Source organism: Coregonus lavaretus (genome assembly GCF_964263955.1).
Source record: "Coregonus lavaretus genome assembly, chromosome: 8".
Taxonomy (NCBI): Eukaryota; Metazoa; Chordata; class Actinopteri; order Salmoniformes; family Salmonidae; genus Coregonus; species Coregonus lavaretus.
In genome coordinates, this window is record NC_139995.1 from 38,031,555 (window position 1) to 38,057,603 (window position 26,049).

Sequence of the window (26,049 nt, forward strand, 5' to 3'; positions counted from 1 at the left end):
GGATAAGGGGGTAAGGCAGAGAGGGATAGAGGAGTGGTGGGGGGTCACTGTATTAAGAGGAGCCTTATCCCTCATCTCTCACCAGGATCTTATCAGCCATCTGCTGGATCTGCTGGGATTTGGTCTGGATATCGTCCTTCAGCTTGTTCTCCCTCCGCTCCACCATCTCCAGACGCTTCACCTGGTTCTCCAGGGTCTTCTTACCCTCCTGCAGGACACACAACGTTCAAGTTCAAGTTCATAATAATTCCCACAGGACAGTCAACAACACTGAAATACATTATATTACAATACAAACAATAAAACAAACAAACACAAATATGACTGTATAGTCTGTACCTCGGTCTCTCTTAGACGTCGTCGGAGGGTGTCGCTGGGGTCGGCCTTGCCTCGCAGGCGCTCCAGCTCCCGCTCCAGACGTTCTTTAGCATGCCGGATGTTCTGCAACAGCTCTGTGGCTTCTGTGCTGGCTTTCACTGCCTGGGGGTCAAGGGTCAAATGAGACACCGTATGGAGACAACAAAGCCCCTTAGGTTTCATTACTTTTTAATGCCAAGTTTTCCAACACCGAGGGAGCAAAGGGCATGACACAATACACATAAATGGCACTGGCATTTAGCCAAGAATAGTTGTTTCTCACGACTTGTGTGAACTGTGAATGTCTATGACTCATTACATTAAAACTATTCAGAGCTATGTACCTATTGGACCACAGTGATAACAGCTGATGACTAACTATTCATTTGGGTCCATTAAAGGGATAGGTCGACCTTTTTGGCAATTAAGGGCTTAATTGCCAAAATGTCTAACAAATGTCAAATTATTAGTTAAAGCAATTCCCCATAGTGTGTGTGTGTGCGTGTGAGTGTGTGTGTCGTCAGAAGAAAACAATAGAAAATGTACCTTGGAAAGTTTGTCTTGGAGTTCCTGGATTTTCACTTGCTGTTCAGCATTGGTCTGAAAAACAGTATGAAAGATTAACTGACTGTAATGTCAATGTGTGAAATTGATCTATCAATAATGGGACCTAATCTCTGCACGCTGAAGAAGGCGGAGGCCAAAACGCATCAGTGCAAGGCTATACATACATTTTTGATATTATCCATTTAATTCTCTATGGTAAAATTAGGATTCAGAACCCAACCATTTTTGAAGAGTATGGGTGAGCACATTGTCTATTATCTCCTCAGCAATACAGTTCATTACGACATACCTTCTCCAGTTTGGAAAGAAGCTCCTCTACCTCTGCTTTCCCTTGCTCCTTCGCCTTGAGAACAGAAATATGCCATTTAGCAGACGCTTTTATCCAAAGCGACTTACAGTCATGTGCGCATACATTTTTACGTATGGGTGGTCCCGGGGATCGAACCCACTACCCTGGCGTTACAAGCGCCGTGCTCTACCAATTGAGCTACAGAGGACCACAGACATGTTAGCATTCACAGTTCACAACAACTGTAGATTACTTTTAGTGGCAACACAGGGAAAACCTCCACTCTTCTGGCCTACTCAGTTTCTCTCACGCACGCACGCACGCACGCACGCACGCACGCACGCACGCACGCACGCACGCACGCACGCACGCACGCACACACACACACACACACACACACACACACACACACACACACACACACACACACACACACACACACACACACAAACACACACACACACAAACACACAAACACACACAAACACCTTCTGGATTCTCTGCTGGTAGTCCACAGCCTTCCTCTTGAGTTCCTCGCTGGTGTTCCGGGAGTCTCGAAGCTCTGACTCGTACAGGTCACTACGGCGCCGGGCGGCCGACAGGTCCTCTTCCAGCTGCCTGATAGTGACCTGCATCTCCTCCAGCTGGGCATGGTACTCCTGGAGCAGAAGGCAAAGGAAGAGACATAATATACAGTGTTGTGTTCGAGACCACCTTACTGGTAGATACACTATATATACAAAAGTATGTGGACACACCTTCAAATTAGTGGATTCGGCTATTTCAGCCACACCCGTTGCTGACAGGTGTATAAAATTGAGCACACAGCCATGCAATCTCCATAGACAAACATTGGCAGTAGAATCGCCTTACTGAAGAGCTCAGTGACTTTCAATGTGGCACCGTCATAGGATGCCACCTTTCCAACAAGTCAGTTCGTGCTAAAGCTGCCCCGGTCAACTGTAAGTGCTGTTATTGTGAAGTGGAAACGTCTAGGAGCAACAACGGCTCAGCCGCGAAGTGGTAGGCCACACAAGCTCACAGAACGGGACCGCCGAGTGCTGAAGCAAGTAAAAATCGTCTGTCCTCAATTCCGAGTTCCAAACTACCTCTGGAAGCAACATCAGCACAATAACTGTTCGTCGGGAGCTTTATGAAATGGGTTTCCATGGCTGAGCAGCCGCAAACAAGCCTAAGATCACCATGCGCAATGCCAAGCGTCGGATGGAGTGGTGTAAAGCTCGCTGCCATTGGACTCTGGAGCAGTGGAAACGCGTTCTCTGGAGTGATGAATCACGCTTCAACATCTGGCAGTCCGACAGACGAATCTGGGTTTGGCGGATGCCAGGAGAACGCTACCTGCCCCAATGCATAGCGCCAGCTGTAATGTTTGGTGGAGGAGGAATAATGGTCTGGGGCTGTTTTTCATGGTTCGGGCTAGGCCCCTTAGTACCAGTGAAGGGACATCTTAACACTACAGCATACAATGACATTCTAGACGATTCTGTGCTTACAACTTTGTGGCAACAGTTTGAGGAAGGCTCTTTCCTGTTTCAGCATGACAATGCCTCTGTGCACAAAGCGAGGTCCATACATAAATGGTTTGTCGAGATCGGTGTGGAAGAACTTGACTGGCCTGCACAGAGTCCTGACCTTAACCTCATCCAACACCTTTGGGATGAATTGGAACACCGACAGCGAGCCAGGCCTAATCGCCCAACATCAGTGCCCGACCTCACTAATGCTTGTGGCTGAATGGAAGCAAGTCCCCACAGCAATGTTACAACATCTAGTGGAAAGCCTTCCCAGAAGAGTGGAGGCTGTTATAGCAGCAAAAGGGGGACCAACTCCATATTAATGCCCATGATTTTGAAATGAGATGTTCGAGGAGCAGGTGTCCACATACTTTTGGTCATGTAGTGTATCATAAGTTGAAACGTCTTTCCTACCTACTGGATAACGATGTCATTCTTCTGTGAGCTGCTCCATGTGACAACCAGTTGAGAGCTGCACGCTCTTGCTGCCTGCAGATGATATTCTGCTGAAACTAGACTATGTGTGCTGCGCGCATGTGAATATATTTTACGTGCTTTGCGAATGTGTAGGCTACTTTGTGCATGATTTCTCTATTGTCCTTCATCATTAATAAGTTGTATACCTCCACTACACTACTTTGATACACAACAGAACGTATTAAGAAGTGCGAATAGGCAATGCCCTCTGAAAAACAAATAGTGGGTATAGGGCGTATACCTGCGTATATCCTCCACTACACCACTAGCCCTTTGTGTTTTACAAAACGTGCACTCTCCTACATGATTGCTGGTATTACCGTTGCTGTCCTTTCAGCATCACAAACCTGTCACACACTGAAGGCCTATGGCCAATAGGTTCGCCACTGCGCAAACATGTCTATAATACATATAAAGACTTATGTTACAATTTCCCCCTGTCTCCCCAGACTAATAGTGAGCATGCAACGTTCCAACAATTTCCCCCACTCTTCCCTATCAGCAAGTCAAGTAAATTCGGACAAAGTTATAGGATATTTTTCAATGAAAGTAAAGGACAGTAATGTTACCAGTAAAGTAGGAATCCCAGGTTTCAATAGGTGAAAATATATACATTTTTCAAGAAAGGAGTGTGTATATTTGGCCTGGCGAAGCGCTTTTCTGCGCTGACTGAATAGAAGCTGATAATTATGTTCTTTACTCCGCTGGTCTCGGCAAGAAATTACAAGTCCTCACTGTCGGAGACCGAGTAGAAATGTATCTGACACTAGACAAGACCGAGACACTGAATATGTGCATTCGGAAAGTATTCAGACCCCTTGACTTTTTCCACATTTTGTTACGTTACAGCCTTATTCTAAAATGGATTCAATAAAAAAAAATCTAATCAAATTACACACAATACCCCATAATGACAAAGCGAAAACAGATTTTTAGATTTTTTTGCAAATTGATACTAAATTAAAAACAGAAATACCTTATTTACATAAGTATTCAGACGCTTTGCTATGAGACTTGAAATTTAGCTCCGGTGCATCCTGTTTCCATAGATCATCCGTGTGATGTTTCTACAACTTGATTGGAGTCCACCTGTGGTAAATTCAATTGATCGGACATGATTTGGAAAGGCACACGCCTGTCTATATAAAGGTCCCATAGTTGACAGTGTATGTCAGAGCAAAAACCAAGCCACGAGGTCAAAATAATTGTCCGTAGAGCTCCGAGACAGGATTGTGTCAAGGCACAGATCTGAGGATGAAGAGAACCAAAAACATTTCTGCAGCATTGAAGGTCCCCAAGAACACAGTGGCCTCCATCATTCTTCAATGGAAGAAGTTTGGAACTACCAAGACTCTTCCTAGAGCTGGCTGCCCGGCAAAACTGAGCAATCAGGGGGAGAAGGGCCTTGGTCAGGGAGGTGACCAAGAACGCGATGGTCACTCTGACAGAGCTCCAGAGGTCCTCTGTGGAGATGGGAGAACCTTCCAGAAGGACAACCATCTCTGCAGCACTCCACCAATCAGGCCTTTATGGTAGAGTGGCTAGATGGAAGCCACTCCTCAGTAAAAGGCACATGACAGCCCGCTTGGAGTTTGCCAAAAGGCACGTAAAGGACTCTCAGACCATGAGAAACAAGATTCTCTGGTCTGATGAAACCAAGATTAAACTCTTTGGCCTGAATGCCAAGTGTCACATCTGGAGGAAAACTGGCACCATCCCTACGGTGAAGCATGGTGGTGGCAGCATCATGCTGTGGGGATGTTTATCAGCAGCAGGTACTGGGAGACTAGTCAGGATCAAGGGAAAGATGAACTGATTAAAGTACAGAGAGATCCTTGATGAAAACCTGCTCCAGAGCGCTCAGGACCTCACTTTCCAACAGGACAACAACCCTAGGCACACAGCCAAGACAACGCAGTAGTGGCTTCGGGACAAGTCTCTGAATGTCCTTGAGTGGCCCAGCCAGGGCCCAGACTTGAACCCGATCGAACATCTCTGGAGAGACCTGAAAATAACTGTGCAGCGACGTTCCCCATCCAACCTGACAGGGCTTGAGAGGATCTGCAGAGAAGAATGGAAGAAACTCCCCAAATACAGGTGTGCCAAACTTGTAGCGTCAAACCCAAGAAGACTTGAGGCTGTAATTGCTGTCAAAGGTGCTTTAACAAAGTGCTGAGTAAATGGTCTGAATACTTATTTAAATGTGATATTTCAGTTTACTTTTAATACATTTGCAAATATTTCTAAAAACCAGTTTTTGCTTTGTCATTATGGGGTATTGTGTGTAGATTGATGAGGAAAATAATTAATTTAATATATTTTAATCCAAGGCTGTAAGGTAACAAAATGTGGAAAAAGGGGTCTGAATACTTTCCGAATGCACTGTATATCATATATAATAATATAAGTTGTCCTGTGTGGCTCAGTCAGTAGAGCATGGTGCTAGCAATGCCAATGGTCGTGTGTTAGATTCCCGCTGGGGCCTCCTATACATCAATATGTATGCATGCATGACTAAGTCATTTTGGATAAATGCAGGGGTCTCCAAACTTTTATAGCGGGAGAGCTAATTTTTAATAATTAAACATCGCGAGCTACTCATACATTTCCCCCTAGCTTTCAAATAGGCTCTCTTTGTATTTTTCGGAATTCTGTTTTCTCTGTTTTATTTTTCCTGGTTTGGGATTTTTCCGTTTTTCACTCTCAAAATTACAATTATTCATAGAGAAACAATGAAATTGGATGTTCTGAGTCCATGTCCATGCTTAAATCACAAATGGAAAACCATTTTAGAGGGCTGAAAAATCTTTATCTCTAACTGGCTACACGAAGTGAATGATAGACAAATATGCGGCACCACAGACATACAGGGGCAATGATGCTGGAAATTAATTGGGAGATATTGTGTTACCTTTAACTTTTTAAGCCAATTGTTTCTGACTAGGGGTGGGATAATGTCAATGTGGATTTGATTGGATAGTAGCCGGGAGCTTGAGGTGTCTTATACTTGTGAGATTTGTTTATTACATTTTGCGATGGAACACGTGAAAAATACATACACTTTCAGAATTGTTTGGTGAGCTTATCATAGGTGGGCTGTGAGCTGCTCGCAGCTCGTGATCGACCTGCTGGAGACCCCTGCTATAATGACATCCACCCTTCAGGATGGCAAACATCTTCCTTACAATCATCATATCGTCAATAAAAAGTCATTTTTTCCTTTATGAGTCACAAACCCATTTCTAATTGATAATATCCGACTAGGGCTGGTTTGTTTTACTAACAGCAGTAGAATGAGCCGCTCATTGAGACATTTTACATTTACATTTTAGTCATTTAGCAGACGCTCTTATCCAGAGCGACTTACAGTTAGTGAGTGCATACATTTATTTTATTTATTTTCATACTTGAGATGGTGGGGTTAAACGGCTTGTACTAACAGCAGTAGAATGAGCCTCTCATTGAGACGGTGGGGTTGAAAGGCTTGTTGTACTAACAGCAGTAGAATGAGCCTTTCTGCTGCTGGACAGTATATGATGATGAATCACAGACAAAGAGAGGCTTGCTAAGCCTGATGATCCCTATAAGGTTATCACTGACCATTCAGTGATTTCAGGAGTCCTGATCATAGATATACATCATTGGTTCTTACTAGAGTGCATTTTATTTGTTCTAGATTTTGGGAAAGTCTACAAACTGGTGTTTCCCTTAGAAGAACATCTAACAAGGGGAGATGTCTTGAGTTTGGGACACAGTCTTAGTTAGTGTTTGTGTTACAACTCAGCAAGGCAGAGGGTTAGTTAGTAGGTTTGGTGCCGTATGTATCAGTGTCTCAGAGTAGGTGCTGATTTAGGATCAGTTTGGCCTTTTACATCATCAGGATAGGCTAAGATGGATGGACAGGGGGGCCTGATCCTAGATCAGAACTCAGACTCTGAGATGCTTGATACATACGACCCTTGGTGTGAATTAAGTAAGCATGCTGTTCACCGGTAAGGGAGTGTACCTGTTCCTTGATCTCCTGCATCTTGTTGCTCTGCTCTCTGATGTCATGCAACAGCTGCAGAGCCTTGTCATCCTCCTGAGACACCTCCACACGGGCTGCCTCCAGGCTGTGCTTTAAGCTCTGTGGAAACACATGCACAAATAACACACACATACATGCATGCACAAAAAACACACACAAAACACATGCACACGTGTTACTTTGTAATTAAATCAGAATGCATAAAAATATATCACCTCAACATTTATTTTACTGCAACATGGATGTAATAGTATACATGCTATAAGGTACTCACACTGAACTGAACTCTGATATAGTTACTGTACGTATAGGTGTAGATAAGAAACCAACACACTGACATATTTTGGGATCATGCACTCTAATAAGGTACTCACGCTGCACTCTGTGATGTAGGTGGCCAGGTCCTGCTCCAGGATGGTCCTCTGGGTCTCAGAGGCCTTAAGCTCCACATCCTTTTGGTGCAGAACTGACTCCAGGTCAGTCATCTTGAGCTGAAACCTAGAGATCTCCTGCTCCATCTAGAGAGTAAGCCACAAGAGACACCAAATCTGAATATTGTACTGTCACTCAAAGGTTTCTCAGAGTTATATACATTTTGTCAAAGGAAAAGCGATATTATCACTAAAAAAGGAGCTTGACGTTAAAGTTTGCCCTATATCACTGTAAATGTCACGAGATATCTCCTGCCCCATCTGGTAATCAATACATAATTAATTAACTGTTACTGATTGGGTTAAAAGCTGATTCTAGATATGATTATATTGGTTATAGTTGCACTGAAATCAATACCCAGCTAGAGAGTCTGCCATGTATGCTATGCTGCGCAGCATCTACATTCTAACTCCACTACAACCTCCTAATTTCTCTCTGATTTCAATTAGTTATTAAAATAAAGATAAAATACTCATTAACATGTGGCCCATTTCCAGGGAAAAAGCTAAAAAACTAAAGCTGCACATTACCTTGTGACATTTGTCTTGAGTTTCAACTAGTTATTTGCTTTTAATATGAAGCTTTTTCTCCATGGAGTTGGTTTTGGCAGGAGAGTTGAGGCATGAAGCCACTGCCCTAGGCAAGACATAGGGGAGAACACATTTAATACACCATTCTTTGCAACAAAAAAAATAACATTTTTAATTGAACGCAAAGGCTTATGCTCCTTGAGTTTGACAAATATCTACTGGCACTCAATAGCTTATTCTATACAGATTCTAGGCCATCGACTAGCCTAGCGTATTTCATGACTGCCATTCAAGCTCAACAATAATGCATTTATAATACCATTTCATTTAGCTTCGCTTCAAAACAACTAGGCCTATTTCTCCTCAATATAATTTGGTACAACGTCCATCTATTCTAGACTATGTTGAGTCAAACTGAAAAGTCAAGATAGACTCGGCAGACATTGAATTTGAAGTCAATCCTCTAATGCTTCTAATGCTTAGAAAGTTCATTTGTGGTAATTAAATGACTAATTGAGATGATTAAGATATGAAAGGGAAGGTACAATAAATCGACCGCTTGATGTTGGAGGACGGAACTATCGACTTAAAATACAAGTGAAGAAAGTCTCTTATTTTATCATAACCCCCAAAACAATGAAGCCTATGTTTTTGTTGTCATAGGAGTAAACAAATGACGTCTAGGCCTAACTCTTCAAGTTATGTTTTTTGAAGGCTAAATGAAGGCTAATCTTGCTCTGTGTCATTCCTTCACCACTACAGATACAGTATATCATAGAAATTAAGTGCTATGTGTAAGCGTAAATCTCACAGGGATGAAATGCACTGGGATATTGATCCATTTAGTTTTCTGGCCCGCTCGGATGGAAAACGTGAATGACATGAATGAATATTTGCATATGCATACAATATAGATTCCACTTTCACCAATATCTATCACAGAGAATCTTGTTTACACAACGACATATGGTCCGTCAAATTGTGACCATGAGAAAATTGTAAAACGCTAAACTATAGAAATCTGCTGTGTAAACACAGATTGAGTGAGTGATCAGGACCACCAACACAGATTGAAACATTTACATTTTAGTCATTTAGCAGACGCTCTTATCCAGAGCGACTTACAGTTAGTAAGTGCATACATTTTTCATACTGGCCCCCCGTGGGAATCAAACCCACAACCCTGGCGTTGCAAGCGCCATGCTCTACCAACTGAGCTACATTTTCCCCTCATTGGGCTTAATGAACATTTTAATAAATGCTGCATATGTAACACAAGCAACTTCTGTCTTGATTGAGCTGCTTGTTTGTTATCATTAAAAGCAGTACAAAAAAGAAAACCAAGAACAGATCACTGTTTGTTAAGAGATCTACAGCACTGTGGGAGAGAAGAAGAAAAAGATGTGAATGTAAAAACAGGGAAGAGAGAGGTGGAGAGAGAAAGAGAGAGAGAACAGTGGGGGTGGGGACAAATAACATCCTGGTTTCCATAGAAATACATTCTCTTCACCAATCTGCATCCCTCCTTTCTCTGACTAGCCGAATCTGGCTTTTTGCTTGATCTTTTTTTTATGCCTTTTCTTCCTCCTGCTCCTCTGTATCTTCACTAGCAGCTTCTGCAATTAACCTGCCACAAGGAACAGTCAGTGCTAGAAATGCAGCTGGGGGATTATTAGGGAATTAGCATTTAGCAAGCCACTAACTAGTTGAGTCAATTACCAACCAAACCACCCTGCTTTTAAACTGGCAAAGCAGCTATACACCGCGCGGCAATAACAAAGACAGAGCCCCTTAACATGCACACAACTGCGGGGAGGAGGGTTGTCTCCTCTACCTCACAGCAGTGCACGACATCGAAACACTCACCGGAATACCAACCAGCTCTGATAGTTCAATAATAGCAGCAAGCTACATTATCCTACCACACAGCTCTGATCGGTCTGATCTCCACAGCAGTTGAAGAGGTAGACAGATGCCAACAAACCACTGGCACTCGTCTCATTCTCAATCCCAACATTCATTTCTCAATCAGACAGCTGTGTTTCAATGGTAAAAACAGTCAGTTAGAAAGCATGAAATAGGGGTTTGTCTCCAAGGAGACAGGAGAGAGGGGGGGAATCCCCTCATTGTCTGACAGCACATCGCCACTAAACCCATTATAAAGCCACCAGCCAAGCACTGCCACTGCAGACTATAGACCCAGGCAGCATATAGAAAGACGTGGTTGGAGGACACCTGGAGAGTGTTGCCGTGGAGATGCTCAATATCAACCCACTAGGCAAACCTGCCACCACCTGTGACTGACACTTATCAAGGGGAGAGGAGAGGGGTTCGGCTGACTGACGCAGCTCAAGGTACAGTACTTACTCAGACTTGGCCAGCGCTGTCAACGCCCTGCTGAAGAACCAGCCTAGACAGGGCAGGTCCTGGCCCTGGAAGCCCGGCCGCAGGGGGTCTCGCTGAGCATCCGCTCGCCGGGACCGAGGCTTCTCCAGAGGCTCCTCGAAATTGGAGTTATCATCTTCGGCGCGGAGCGTCGGCACGAAGGGAGGGAGGGCTGCGGGAGAAGGGGAGGGAGAAAAGAACGAATGAGGGAGAGAGATAAGCCGTGAAAGAGGCAACAGATTTTTTTTTAAACGGGGGAAGTGATAGAAGAGTGAGGCAAGAGAGGGGATGTAGCGCAGCAACTCGCGTGCACACGTGCACACACACACACACGATTTCCTCTGCCTCCCTCCCTCTCTCCCATTAATACTTACACTGTAGTGTCTCCCTCTCTCTCTTTCACTGCAGCAGCTCCGGCTAATCAGCTGGAGCCACAGCCGCCAAAGCACAGCCCTATAGCCTAGCGCGCTATCTGCTCTGCTCTGTACTCACTCAACCGTCAACAAACACAGCCCCATAAATTAGCACAACACACAAACACAAACCAATCACACACACCCACACACAATTCTGCATTTCAGACACACAGCAATTACACAATTTTATGATAATCTTTAACAGCATTTTATCCCTACGCAGTATTTGAATTCACTAACGTTTCTTTGATAATAGCATATTTGACAAATAGCTCATTAATCTGGGCGGGTGAACAGCCACCCAGGTCACATCTGATATGACAGACAATTAACAGAACATGTCAATGGAACAAAGGATCCTAATAGCTCTATGATCAAGTGCCGGGACAGGCGACACTCACAACTGAATTTAGCTACAATTTTCTTTCCATCAGGGTCAACACATCATGGTTATGGGAAGGAAAGACATTCCAGTAGATCCTCTTATAAAAATAGAATTGCTCACAGTAATTATAATTTCACAGGTTCGTCTATTTACGCTGACAACAATTGTAAATAGTGACCATCAATGAGGAAATGTGCCATATCTGGTCAATTAAAGGCTCTTGCCATCTTCTTATCACATCTCTCAAAAATCTCAGTGCCTCTCAGTGATTCTGAGCTCTACCACACAAGCTTTTCTCTCATGAATATGTTCCCTCATCCTAGTGTAATGAATAGGCTATACATAAGAGTATATATACAGCCTTTTGCCAGCACGCCTGAGGATCCCACACACAGTGATCTGTTCTCACCATCCTGTCTATCTATAGTCCCGTGTGGCTCAGTTGGTGCCGCATGGCGCTTGCAACGCCAGGGATGTGGGTTCGATTCCCACAAGGGGACCAGTATGGGGAAAAAATAAAGTATGAAAAGGTATGCAATCACTACTGTAAGTCACTCTGTATAAGAGCTTCTGTAGCACTACAAATAACATAAGGTAGAACAAAAACACACTAAAAATAAGAAGAACATGAGAAAGTAAGCAGATATATACAGGGTCAGTTCCAATTAGGGCTGTGGCGGTCATAAAATTTCGTCGGCTGGTGATTGTCAAGCAAATACTGCCGGTCTCATGGTAATTGACCATTAATTAACAGAAACACATTTAGCATCTCCTGACTTCCACACATAGCCTACAAGCCACTGATTCAGACCTTTGCAACATCTACATAAAAAAAAGTATAATAAATCCATGTAATATAGCCTACACTTTCCCAATAAATCCATTATCTATTTTAGACAGGTCTAAAGAAACATGATATGAAGAAAATGTCGTCTATTTCAGAAGAACAGAATAGCATACTGTGGGGATCTATTTTCTTACAACTAGATGTGATGCCTAGCTTAGAAAGAATACATTAATGATTAAACATAATAGGTTTGTGCTGTACTGATATAGATTGTTTAACATAACAAGCTGTTACTAATGTGAGGAACCGTTAGGGGGTAGGCTGAGACAGGCTTGTGACTCACACAGCCTCTTTGTTAAACCGCTCAAGGACATGTGTTCTGCTACAAAGAAGGACAAACTATGTCTGAGGTTGCTGACTCGAGACAAGTTGTAAAGATAACAACTAATGCCTGGCATCAGTGAAGCGCCAAGGGGCTGGGACCAGCCTGTGCGCCATCGATAGGTTGGGTAAGTTTAAACCACACCCAGCCTCTACTCTGACAGGCCCAGCAGGGAGCGGGAACTATCTCTGTCAGAGTATTTAAAGAAGAACTTATAACAATGGCTCAGTTGTCTGACTTCCCTGCGTGATTTTTCAGTGGGCCCGTATATACGAACATCTTTTTACCATTCAAGTGTTTGCATTAATTAAAATACTAGTCTATTTTAGAAGACATGTATTGACCTCTTTTTGTTCCTATACCAGATTTGAATTGACGCAACTGAACAATACTCTGAGTTGTCCTTATGTTAGGTCCTGATCTGGCTATGCCATATGGCTGTGGGCTACACTAGTTCATTTTGCAGACAAGATTTGCTTAGAATTCCGTGGCATTATTTTATATTATTTTATAGTAATTACATTTACATTTACGTCATTTAGCAGACGCTCTTATCCATTGCGTCTTACAAATTGGTGCATTCACCTTATAGCCAGTGGGATAACCACTTTACAATTATTATTTACAACTCAAGGATGAGTTGATGAGCGAGGTGAGGTAAGGGAGAAGGTCACCGGACATGGTCTGGAGAAGAGAGGAGGGGATAGGGTCAAGCGGGCAGGTTGTTGGGCGGCTGGCCGTCACAAGTCGCAAGATTTTATCTGGAGAGAGAGGGGAGAAAGAAGTCAAAGCATAGGGTAGGGCAGTGTGAGCAGGACCAGCAGTGTCATTTGACTTAACAAACGAGGATCGGATGTCGTCAACCTTCTTTTCAAAATGGTTGACGAAGTCATCCACAGAGAGGGAGGAGGTGGGGAGGGGGAGGAGGATTCAGCAGGGAGGAGAAGGTGGCAAAGAGCTTCCTAGGGTTAGAGGCAGATGTTTGGAATTTAGAGTGGTAGAAAGTGGCCTTAGCAGCAGAAACAGATGAAGAAAATGTAGAGAGGAGGGAGTGAAAAGATGCCAGGTCCGCAGGGAGTCTAGTTTTCCGCTCGGCTGCCCGGAGCCCTGTTCTGTGAGCTCGCAATGAGTCATCAAGCCACGGAGCTGGAGGGGAGGACCGAGCCGGCCGGGAGGATAGGGGACATAGAGAGTCAAAGGATGCAGAAAGGGAGGAGAGGAGGGTTGAGGAGGCAGAATCAGGAGATTGGAGGGAGAAGGATTGAGCAGAGGGAAGAGATGATAGGATGGAAGAGGAGAGAGTAGCGGGAGAGAGAGAGCGAAGGTTGCGACAGCGCATTACCATCTGAGTAGGGGCAGAGTGAGTAGTGTTGGAGGAGAGCGAGAGAGAAAAGGATACAAAGTAGTGGTCGGAGACATGGAGGGGAGTTGCTGTGAGATTAGTAGAAGAACAGCATCTAGTAAAGATGAGGTCAAGCGTATTGCCTGCCTTGTGAGTAGGGGGGGACGGTGAGAGGGTGAGGTCAAAAGAGGAGAGGAGTGGAAAGAAGGAGGCAGAGAGAAATGAGTCAAAGGTGAAAGTAATGAAGAATACAATTGAACAAAGCTGAATAAAATAGAAAGGATATTTTCCAGTGTTGAGCGGTTAACAAAGGAACAGGTTCTCCTATATGCTTCATTTAGAGTTATTTATGAAACTTTAGTTGTGATACAATCGTTGGGCTATATGTTTAGATTTTTAATACATTCTAAGGCTGCATGATGCGACTCTAATGATGATTTGAAAAAAGTCTCAAGAAAGGCATGAGCTCTGCTTTGTTTTTTTTGCGCTGGCTGTACACACTTCATCAGTCTCTCATTCACAATTTGACAAGCACTTGATAATGCCTTGAATTTCCCAGCGGCATCCCATTTGTGTGGCCTTAATGTCCCCTAAATAAATCCATGCCATTTGCGGCCAGTGGCCGTTGTGCCCTTGGGCTGAATATAATAATTATAATTCCCTTCTCCCTGCATGCTGTGTGCTCCGAAGCACCTCTCACTCACATGGCTCTCCGTCATGTGATCAGGTCTTTCTCACAGGCTACAAGTGAAGACAGACACATCGGAGACGCAACTGCGCGTATCCTTATCCAATTCTGAGGTGCATATTGAAGATATTGGAAGAACTGTCCACATTTACTTTTCGTCAGCCAACAAGATGAGTAGGCCTAACAAACAGCAAAAGCACTAGCCTATGTCAATCTACTATCCCCCATAGTACAAATGTTGACCTATTCTGTGCGAGAAATAAATATTCCAAACATAGTCTGGTACAGTTGTGAGATGCGATAGATCCCAAATTAATACAACCACTAGCTTCAAAAAACCTTTTTTATGCAATGAGGCTGATGCAACAGATCAGAACGTTTAGCTTAAAATGTTAATAGACTATTAGGCTATTTCTTCACTTTATAAATGCTGCAATGCACACACTGCAGTAGGCTATAAGCCAAATGTTCCATTAGCGGAAAACACCATTATCAAAAGTGACCGCAAATGCGATTATGCATATACAGTGCCTTGCAAAAGTATTTATCCCCCTTGGCGTTTTTCCTATTTTGTTGCATTACACAACCTGTAATTTAAATGGATTTTTATTTGGATTTCATGTAATAGACATACACAAAATAGTCAAAATTGGTGAAGTGAAATGAAAAAAATAACTTGTTTAAAAAAATGTGAAACAATACATAACGGAAAAGTGGTGCGTGCATATGTATTCACCCCCTTTGCTATGAAGCCCCTAAATAAGATCTGGTGCAACCAATTACCTTCAGAAGTCACATAATTAGTTAAATTAAGTCCACCTGTGTGCAATCTAAGTGTCACATGATCTGTCACATGATCTCAGTATATATACACCTGTTCTGAAAGGCCCCAGAGTCTGCAACACCACTAAGCAAGGGGCACCACCAAGCAAGCGGCACCATGAAGACCAAGGAGAAGTACATGTGGAGAAGTACAGATCAGGGTTGGGTTATAAAAAAAGATCAGAAACTTTGAACATCCCACGGAGCACCATTAAAACCATTATTTAAAAAATGGAAAGAATATGGCACCACAACAAACCTGCCAAGAGAGGGCCGCCCACCAAAACTCACAGACCAGGCAAGGAGGGCATTAATCAGAGAGGCAACAAAGAGACCAAAGATAACACTGAAGGAGCTGCAAAGCTCCACAGCGGAGATTGGAGTATCTGTCCATAGGACCACTTTAAGCAGTACACTCCACAGAGGTGGGCTTTATGGAAGAGTGGCCAGAAAAAAGCCATTGCTTAAAGAAAGAAATAAGCAAACACGTTTGGTGTTCGCCAAAAGGCATGTGGGAGACTCCCCAAACATATGGAAGAAAGTACTCTGGTCAGATGAGACTAAAATTGAGCTTTTTGGCCATCAAGGAAAACGCTATGTCTGGCGCAAACCCAACACCTCTCATCACCCCGAGAACACCATCCCCACAGTGAAGCATGGTGGTGGCAGCATCATGCTGTGGGGATGTTTTTCATCAGTAGGGACTGGGAAACTGGTCAGAATTGAAGGAATGATGGATGGCGCTAAATATAGGGAATTCTTGAGGGAAACCTGTTTCAGTCTTCCAGAGATTTGAGACTGGGACGGAGGTTCAGCTTCCAGCAGGACAATGACCCTTAGCATACTGCTAAAGCAACACTCAAGTGGTTTAAGGGAAAACACTTAAGGGTCTTGGAATGGCCTAGTCAAAGCCCAGACCTCAATCCAATTGAGAATCTGTGGTATGATTTAAAGATTGCTGTACACCAGCGGAACCCATTTACATTTTACATTTTCGTCATTTAGCAGACGCTCTTATCCAGAGCGACTTACAAATTGGTGCATTCAACTTATGATAGCCAGTGGAACAACCACTTTACAAAGATAATTTTTTATTTTATTTTTTTTGGTTCTTTTTTTGGGGGGTGGGGTAAGGGGGGGTAGAAGGATTACTTTATCCTATCCCAGGTATTCCTTAAAGAGGTGGGGTTTCAAGTGTCTCGGGAAGGTGGTGAGTGACTCCGCTGTCCTGGCGTCGTGAGGGAGCTTGTTCCACCATTGGGGTGCCAGAGCAGCGAACAGTTTTGACTGGGCTGAGCGGGAACTGTGCTTCCGCAGAGGTAGGGGGGCCAGCAGGCCAGAGGTGGATGACCGCAATGCCCTCGTTTGGGTGTAGGGACTGATCAGAGCCTGAAGGTACAGAGGTGCCGTTCCCCTCACAGCTCCGTAGGCAAGCACCATGGTCTTGTAGCAGATGCGAGCTTCAACTGGAAGCCAGTGGAGTGTGCGGAGGAGCGGGGGGACGTGAGAGAACTTGGGAAGGTTGAACACCAGACGGGCTGCAGCGTTCTGGATGAGTTGTAGGGGTTTAATGGCACAGGCAGGGAGCCCAGCCAACAGCGAGTTGCAGTAATCCAGACGGGAGATGACAAGTGCCTGGATTAGGACCTGTGCCGCTTCCTGTGTAAGGCAGGGTCGTACTCTGCGAATGTTGTAGAGCATGAACCTACAGGACCGGGTCACCGCCTTGATGTTAGCGGAGAACGACAGGGTGTTGTCCAGGGTCACGCCAAGGCTCTTTGCACTCTGGGAGGAGGACACAACAGAGTTGTCAACCGTGATGGCGAGATCATGGAACGGGCAGTCCTTCCCCGGGAGGAAGAGCAGCTCCGTCTTGCCGAGGTTCAGCTTGAGGTGGTGATCCGTCATCCACACTGATATGTCTGCCAGACATGCAGAGATGCGATTAGCCACCTGGTTATCAGAAGGGGGAAACCCATCCAACTTGAAGGAGCTGGAGCAGTTTTGCCTTGAAGAATGGGGAAAAATCCCAGTAGCTAGATGTGCCAAGCTTATAGAGACATACCCCAAGAGACTTGCAGCTGTAATTGCTGCAAAAGGTGGCTCTACCAAATTTTGACTTTGGGGGGGGGGGTGAATAGTTATGCACGCTCAAGTTTTCTGTTTTTTTGGTCTTATTTCTTGTTTGTTTCACAATAAAAAAAAGTGGTAGGCATGTTGTGTAAATCAAATGATACAAACCCCCCAAAAATCTATTTTAATTCCAGGTTGTAAGCCAAAAAAATAGGAAAAATGCCAAGGTGGGTGAATAATTTCGCAAGCCACTGTAATGCTCTTATTATAAAAGGTGCATTTTAATGCTCCACAAATTTCTTGTTAACAAACTATAGTTTTGGCAAGTCGGTTAGGACATCTACTTAGTGCATGACACAAGTAATTTTTCCAACAATTGTTTACAGACAGATTATTTCACTTATAATTCACTGTATCACAATTCCAGTGGGTCAGAAGTTTACATACACTAAGTTGACTGTGCCTTTAAACAGCTTGGAAAATTCCAAAAAATGATGTCATGGCTTTAGAAGCTTCTGATAGGCTAATTGACGTCATTTGAGTCAATTGGAGGTGTACCTGTGGATGTATTTCAAGGCCTACCTTCAAACACAGTGCCTCTTTGCTTGACATCATGAGAAAATCAAAAGAAATCAGCCAAGACCTCAGAAAGATAATTGTAGACCTCCTGGTTCATCCTTTGGAGCACTTTCCAAACGCCTGAAGGTACCACGTTCATCTGTACATACAATAGTACGCAAGTATAAACACCATGGGACCACGCAGCCGTCATACCGCTCAGGAAGATGGAGATGAACCTACTTTGAACGAAAAGTGCAAATCAATCCCAGAACAACAGCAAAGGACCTTGTGAAGATGCTGGAGGAAACAGGTACAAAAGTATCTATATCCACAGTAAAACAAGTCCTATCGACATAACCTGAAAGGCCGCACAGCAAGGAAGAAGCCACTGCTCCAAAACCGCCATAAAAAAGCCAGACTACGGTTTGCAACTGCACATGGGGACAAAGATCATACTTTTTGGAGAAATGTCCTCTGGTCTGATGAAACAAAAATAGAACTGTTTGGCCATTATGACCATCGTTATGTTTGGAGGAAAAAGGGGGTTGCTTGCAAGCCGAAGAACACCTTCCCAACCGTGAAGCACGGGGGTGGCAGCATCATGCTGTGGGGGTGCTTTGCTGCAGGAGGGACTGGTGCACTTCACAAAATAGATGGCATCATGAGGAAGGAAAATTATGTGGATATATTAAAGCAACATCTCAAGACATCAGTCAGGAAGTTAAAGCTTGGTCGCAAATGGGTCTTCCAAATGGACAATGACCCCAAGCATATGTCCAAAGTTGTGGCAAAATGGCTTAAGGACAACAAAGTCAAGGTATTGGAGTGGCCATCACAAAGCCCTGACCTCAATCCTATAGAAAATGTGTGGGCAGAACTGAAAAAGCGTGTGCGAGCAAGGAGGTCTACAAACCTGACTCAGTTACACCAGCTCTGTCAGGAGGAATGGGCCAAAATTCACCCAACTTATTGTGGGAAGCTTGTGGAAGGCTACACGAAACGTTTGACCCAAGTTAAACAATTTAAAGGCTACGCTACCAAATAATAATTGAGTGTATATAAACTTCTGACCCACTGGGAATGTGATGAAAGAAATAAAAGCTGAAAGAAATCATTCTCTCTACTATTATTCTGACATTTCACATTCTTAAAATAAAGTTGTGATACTAACTGACCTAAAACAGGGAATTTTTACTAGGATTAAATGTCAGGAATTGTGAAAAACTGAGTTTAAATGTATTTGGCTAAGGTGTATGTAAACTTCCGACTTCAACTGTACCATTATCATGCACCTGTCTCGAAACAGGGGCAGGGGGAAAAATACATGCCATCTATGCACTTAAATAGCGAATGGAGGAAGCTTTTACCGTGGTTAATTTTCATGCCAGCCAGGTAGGCTATACTCCTGTTGTAAAGAGAAGCAATGTGCTTAATATTAGGAAAGTTGAGAAGTCAATATTGTAAGCCTATAGAAAGCTGATGGTATCCTCTATTTAATAGAGGCCATCACTCGGTTTTCTCACGCAATTGCACAGCCTATAGAAATGTTACGCAACATGAGCTCATGGGCTCTCATGAAGTGTTTGATTAGATTTTCGATTACATTTGCATTGATGTCAGAGTGATTAGAGGGACAATAGAGTGCTGAGTACCAGAAAGTTAGCACGTTTGGTAGGCTACTAAAGACCATCAGCAGCATTAGAGCATTAAACAGTCGAAGTGGAATTTGACTGCCTTCATGACTTGTGACCAGTGTGGCAGTAATATGGTCACCGTAACAGCCCTAGTTCCAATACCATATTTACAATGTGCAGGGATACTGGAGTGATAGAGGTAGATATGTACAGTGGGGGAAAAAAGTATTTAGTCAGCCACCAATTGTGCAAGTTCTCCCACTTAAAAAGATGAGAGAGGCCTGTAATTTTCATCATAGGTACACGTCAACTATGACAGACAAAATGAGAAAATAATATCCAGAAAATCACATTGTAGGATTTTTTATGAATTTATTTGCAAATTATGGTGGAAAATAAGTATTTGGTCAATAACAAAAGTTTCTCAATACTTTGTTATATACCCTTTGTTGGCAATGACACAGGTCAAACGTTTTCTTTAAATCTTCACAAGGTTTTCACACACTGTTGCTGGTATTTTGGCCCATTCCTCCATGCAGATCTCCTCTAGAGCAGTGATGTTTTGGGGCTGTCGCTGGGCAACACGGACTTTCAACTCCCTCCAAAGATTCTCTATGGGGTTGAGATCTGGAGACTGGCTAGGCCACTCCAGGACCTTGAAATGCTTCTTACGAAGCCACTCCTTCATTGCCCGGGCGGTGTGTTTGGGATCATTGTCATGCTGAAAGACCCAGCCACGTTTCATCTTCAATGCCCTTGCTGATGGAAGGAGGTTCTCACTCAAAATCTCATGATACATGGCCCCATTCATTCTTTCCTTTACACGGATCAGTCGTCCTGGTCCCTTTGCAGAAAAACAGCCCCAAAGCATGATGTTTCCACCCCCATGCTTCACAGTAGGTATGGTGTTCTTTGGATGCAACTCAGCATTCTTTGTCCTCCAAACACGACGAGTTGAGTTTTTACCAAAAAGTTATATTTTGGTTTCATCTGACCATATGACATTCTCCCAATCCTCTTCTGGATCATCCAAATGCACTCTAGCAAACTTCAGACGGGCCTGGACATGTACTGGTTTAAGCAGGGGGACACGTCTGGCACTGCAGGATTTGAGTCCCTGGCGGCGTAGTGTGTTACTGATGGTAGGCTTTGTTACTTTGGTCCCAGCTCTCTGCAGGTCATTCACTAGGTCCCCCCGTGTGGTTCTAGGATTTTTGCTCACCGTTCTTGTGATCATTTTGACCCCACGGGGTGAGATCTTGCGTGGAGCCCCAGATCGAGGGAGATTATCAGTGGTCTTGTATGTCTTCCATTTCCTAATAATTGCTCCCACAGTTGATTTCTTCAAACCAAGCTGCTTACCTATTGCAGATGCAGTCTTCCCAGCCTGGTGCAGGTCTACAATTTTGTTTCTGGTGTCCTTTGACAGCTCTTTGGTCTTGGCCATAGTGGAGTTTGGAGTGTGACTGTTTGAGGTTGTGGACAGGTGTCTTTTATACTGATAACAAGTTCAAACAGGTGCCATTAATACAGGTAACGAGTGGAGGACAGAGGAGCCTCTTAAAGAAGAAGTTACAGGTCTGTGAGAGCCAGAAATCTTGCTTGTTTGTAGGTGACCAAATACTTATTTTCCACCATAATTTGCAAATAAATTCATAAAAAATCCTACAATGTGGTTTTCTGGATTTTTTTCCCTCAATTTGTCTGTCATAGTTGACGTGTACCTATGATGAAAATTACAGGCCTCTCTCATCTTTTTAAGTGGGAGAACTTGCACAATTGGTGGCTGACTAAATACTTTTTTCACCCACTGTATAGGGGTAAGGTGACTAGGCATCAGGATATATGATAAACAGTAGCAGAATAAATGATGATTATATGTGAGTGTGTGTGCGTGTTATGTGCATGTTGGAGTGTCAGTGTGCAGTGTGTGTGTAGAGTTCTGTGAATGGGCATAGAGACGGTGCAAAAATAAAAAATAAAATACAAGGATCAACTCAGTCCCTGTAGCCATTCTGTTAGCTATTTAGCAGTCTTATGGCTTGGGGATAGAAGCTGTTCAGGAGCCTGTTGGTGTCAGACCTGATGCGTTGGTACTGCTTGCCATGTGGAAGCAGAGAGAGCAGTCTATGGCTCCTGTGGCTGGAGTAGTTAACGATTTTCCATTGCATTCCATTTGTGTTTTTTTTTTATTCTCCACACATTCAAAGTGAAAAATAAGGAATCCTCTTTAGTATATTCATTACCTTTGGTATTTACAATTGTGTCACTGTCTGATGTGTGATCATTCAAAGTAAATCTTTTACCTTTTTATTAGCAGTGAGCTTGGCAGCTGAACCAAAGTCTGCTAGCTTGATGTGTCCTGTGCGATCAATGAGAACATTATCTGGTTTGACATCTCTGCAACAGGAAAGAAGTGAGGATGTGAGAGAATGCAGGAGAAAGCAAATGGTAATGGAAGGACAAGGAGGAGTCGAAACCAGACCAAACAATTTGACCTCAACCCAGGTGAGAGATCTTACAAAGAGTGAGTATGATTTTGCTCTTATACTTGTAGTAACCTTATTTGAACCTTGACCCTACCAGTCACACTGTTATTCTGGGATTCACATAAGCAGTACACAGGTGTGCAGCACATCTGAGCGTATTAAAAGTGTGGAATTTGGAATTCACCTGTGGACAAAGCCCTTCTGATGCACAGCGTGGATGGCTGCCCACTAATTCGGCCAGGTAAAACTGGGCCATGGCCTCATCAAACTGCTCCTCATGTCTGTTCATCAGGGCCATCAGGTCTCCACCCAAATACACGGAAATTAAACACACATATGCATAGTACCGTGACAATCATATCAGACAGACTGGAACCTGCCTTGTGTGGCCAAATGGCTTGGTGTATTTTGTGTTTATTTCAAACCAAGCAAAAAGACAAGCATTACCACCACACCCAGACCACACAGTTTCTATGGTCATTGGTCATATATTAAACCACCAAAAGCTCCAAAATGTGTCTGTAAAGCAACAATGTCTCTTGTATTCTAGCAGTGCAGTGGTTGGTCCATGAATTCTAAATATAAACAGGAAGCAATGAAGGCAGCAGCTACCAGTCGGGATGTTAATAAAAGTTATGTGACGAGAAGCATACAGCAACGCATGAATGGTCGGGGAGTCTGAATGAACAGCAGCATTCTAAAGACGTTACCTAGCAACGGTACTGAGAGACACTTTGGAGCAGTCTGACACTTGGGTAGAGATGGATTCTTTGTATTTTCACTGGGCTCAGTATGGAAGTGTAGGCAGAGTAGAGCTGGGGGCGGGGGCTGACTGAGCTGAAGCAGACATGGAAAATAATTTATTTATAATTTGAACCGCTCAGCTCCCTGACAGAATATCTATTAGGCTGTAGTTCCGAGCAGCAATGCATTTCTCATTTGGCATTTGTATTGGATATTTTACTACCACTAAATTCCCAGGAACAATTGGACAGAGCGTTCCAGCTACAGACGGAGTACAGAGAGGAAAACACACAATAGTAGTGATGAGGTAAAGTGGGGAAAAACATGTCAACTGGCAATTTCAAGGGCCACATTTGGGCTTTAGAAATTGAATGACAGTCCATAACCCTGTATGAGTAGGCCTAATGTGGAAGGCATTTCTATTTATGTTGATACACATGGAAATCTACATGTGACTGCAATGCCTTTCGATTTCTATTACTGTGCCAAAGGGAGAATTGACCCCGATAAAGATTGCTTTTTCACAATGTTCAGCCCTCTGGCTCAAAAAAGGCTGCGAAGGAACGAAGATCAAAACAATGAACAGTGCTTGGACAAAACAAACTTTACTGCGGTCTATAGATGCTATTCATGCATTCATTCTGTCTATATACTTGTTTTTGTTATCAAAAGGAAGGCCTGGCAGCATGCATACCCTGCAAACACTATTCATCAATAACATGTTATGAAAATCTATAGTACTGTACTGTGTATCTTTGGGGAATCAGCCTGAAACAGATGGTGCATGGCGCCATCTATTGGTCATATGATGTATTACAATGGACAGCCTAGATAGGCAAATTGCACAGAAACCCGGGCTCTCTGGACTGACAAAGCTCAATGCAATGAAACATTACATTAAACTACCTCATGAAGCTGGTTGAGAGAATGCTAAGAGTGCGAAAAGCTGTCATCAAGGCAAAGGGTGGCTACTTTGAAGAATCTCAAATATAAAATATATTTTGATTTGTTTAACACTTTTTTTGGTTACTACATGATTCCATATATGTTATTTCATAATTTTGATGTCTTCACTATTATTCTACAATGTAGAAAATAGTTAAAATAAAGAAAAACCCTTGAATGAGTAGGTGTGTCCAAACTTTTGACTGGTACTGTATATATACATGTATATAGATATTTTGCAAACATGGTACAATTTTCAAAGATTGACTAGTCAGTCAAAGGTGAATCCTTGCTTCCATTTAAAGCAGCAATCAGCAGTTGAAACAAAAACAAAGCGCCCTCCCTGCCCTTGTTTCGGTAAAAAGCTGAGGGATGGGGCTGGAGAAATGTAAGCACTCTCAAAATTATAGACAGCTATGGATGCAAGGACATGATATCAAAATGATAGTTTAACCATGTTTTGAGACTATATGGTGTTTGTTTACATTTACTTTGTTTACAAACATTGGAGTAAAACAAGTGTATATTTTGGGTTCTGATGGGATAAGACAGTTGAACTAAGCTGATGAGGAATTTCTAAGTTATATTCTTCAAGAATCAATGGGTACATTAATTAATTTATAAGTCCAAAAATGTATGTAGCAACTGCAGATTGCACCTTTAAGTCGAATTTCCATGCAGTCTCTTTGACATCGATACATGACTAAGTGAAAAATTATGACTTCAGTGGAATTTAGGATTTGGCCCCACAATGAATAACTTTGGGACAGAATGAAAATCAATGTATCTTACATTTTCTTGGGAGCGTAGGCCAGCCTTCTCCATGACCTTCAAGGCACACACATCTACTGTGGATCTCTCTCGGCCCACCTGTACTTCAGCGAAGCAGCCGCGCCCCACCACCCTGCGCTTCTCAAAGTCCCACAACCGTGGCTGCAACTCATGTAACTCTGACACCACGTCAGAGATTGAGTGTCAAACACACACACACACACCCACACACACACACACACACACACACACTTAAATAGGAGTGGAATAAAATTCAAAATTTACTGCAAGCATACTGTAGTAAAAAAGGGTAGCTGCAAATCAAATACTTACACTTGTTGACAAAGTTGGCCACATATTCTATGTTCATCAGGTCTGGGGACGAGCACTCCTGGTAGAGAAGGAGCAGCGCATCCATCAGCTACTCCCGTGACACACTAGCCCCTCCCTGTTGGCCATGGATGTGGATCTTTCCCTGGAGTGAATATAAAGCAACAGGGGCATACATGGGTCATTCTTATCAACTAAATGAAGCGCACTAACGACCCACCTGGACCAGAGCTAGCCTGGCACCCACCATCGACTCAGAACTTGTTGAACCTTGATCTGTAGTAAACAAAGTAGCTAGCTAGTTTATAGCCAAATGATTAAGAGTAAGTATTTCTAATGTTGTTTTCATTATTATCTCTTACTAGCCCATCTATGACGGCAGGGGTGTATTCATTAGGCTACGTCTTGCAACGAAGCCGTTTACTGTTTTAAGAACCAAACAGAAGAAAACAGAGCAAATAGAACGAAACTGGGAGGGACCTACTTGAATTTGTCCAATAGAAACTCTCATTTTCATTGCAAAATGTTTTCTGTTTGGAGTAAACGGTTTCTGTTGCAGAATCGGCGTAATGAATACACCCCAGTACATCAACTACCTAGTTAGTTACATCAGGCAGCAATATCCACCTGCAGCAGTGAATGGTGATGGGATCCAGAGACTCCAGATCCTTCACGTTCCCTTGATATTTGAACTTCAATATCAAGGGATATATGAGCAGCAATAACGTTAGCTAGGTTAGCTTGCCCTGGATAATTCAATAACCATTAGGTTTGATGTTAAACTGCATTTTTACTACTTGGTGAAATTAAACACGTCCACCCCTTGCTAATCAGGAGACTGGGGTATGTTGGGACTGTCATTACAATCACTTTAAGGCAACCTGCTAAAATGAAGCTGCCAACATATGGAAAGCCATTTTAACATATATTCATTTAATTTAAAAAAACAAAAAATAATTCAATTTTTTTATATCCAAAAATTATTTATCGATAATTAGAATTTTGGGCAGTAGTTGTGTTGTGGTCAGTGGTTGTGGTCATTAGTTGTGGTCAGTAGTTGTGTGGTTGTGGTCAGTAATTG

The 26,049-nt window shown here is 43.1% G+C and overlaps 2 protein-coding genes across 2 annotated transcripts in view; both read right to left on the reverse strand.

Moving 5' to 3' along the window:
- Positions 1 to 7,770, reverse strand: part of LOC311133099 (citron Rho-interacting kinase-like) — a gene marked incomplete at its 5' end in the record, with an annotated part of 40,031 nt that extends 32,261 nt beyond the window's left edge. Inside the window, 7 exons of the mRNA XM_084166531.1 lie at positions 83 to 208; positions 340 to 480; positions 904 to 957; positions 1,214 to 1,267; positions 1,702 to 1,872; positions 7,232 to 7,351; positions 7,627 to 7,770. Of these exons, the coding sequence (XP_084022657.1) occupies positions 83 to 208; positions 340 to 480; positions 904 to 957; positions 1,214 to 1,267; positions 1,702 to 1,872; positions 7,232 to 7,351; positions 7,627 to 7,770 (810 nt within the window). The remainder of the gene's footprint in view (positions 1 to 82; positions 209 to 339; positions 481 to 903; positions 958 to 1,213; positions 1,268 to 1,701; positions 1,873 to 7,231; positions 7,352 to 7,626) is intronic.
- Positions 7,771 to 10,577: 2,807 nt separating this feature from the next.
- On the reverse strand, positions 10,578 to 25,218 carry LOC311134043 (citron rho-interacting kinase; the record flags this gene model as incomplete). The annotated part of the gene is given in 10 exon segments (XM_084167648.1): positions 10,578 to 10,771; positions 11,166 to 11,169; positions 21,996 to 22,089; positions 22,363 to 22,403; positions 22,405 to 22,533; positions 22,537 to 22,554; positions 24,618 to 24,835; positions 24,972 to 25,059; positions 25,063 to 25,113; positions 25,189 to 25,218. Coding segments are annotated over 10 exon segments (867 nt in total).
- Positions 25,219 to 26,049: the final 831 nt, after the last annotated feature.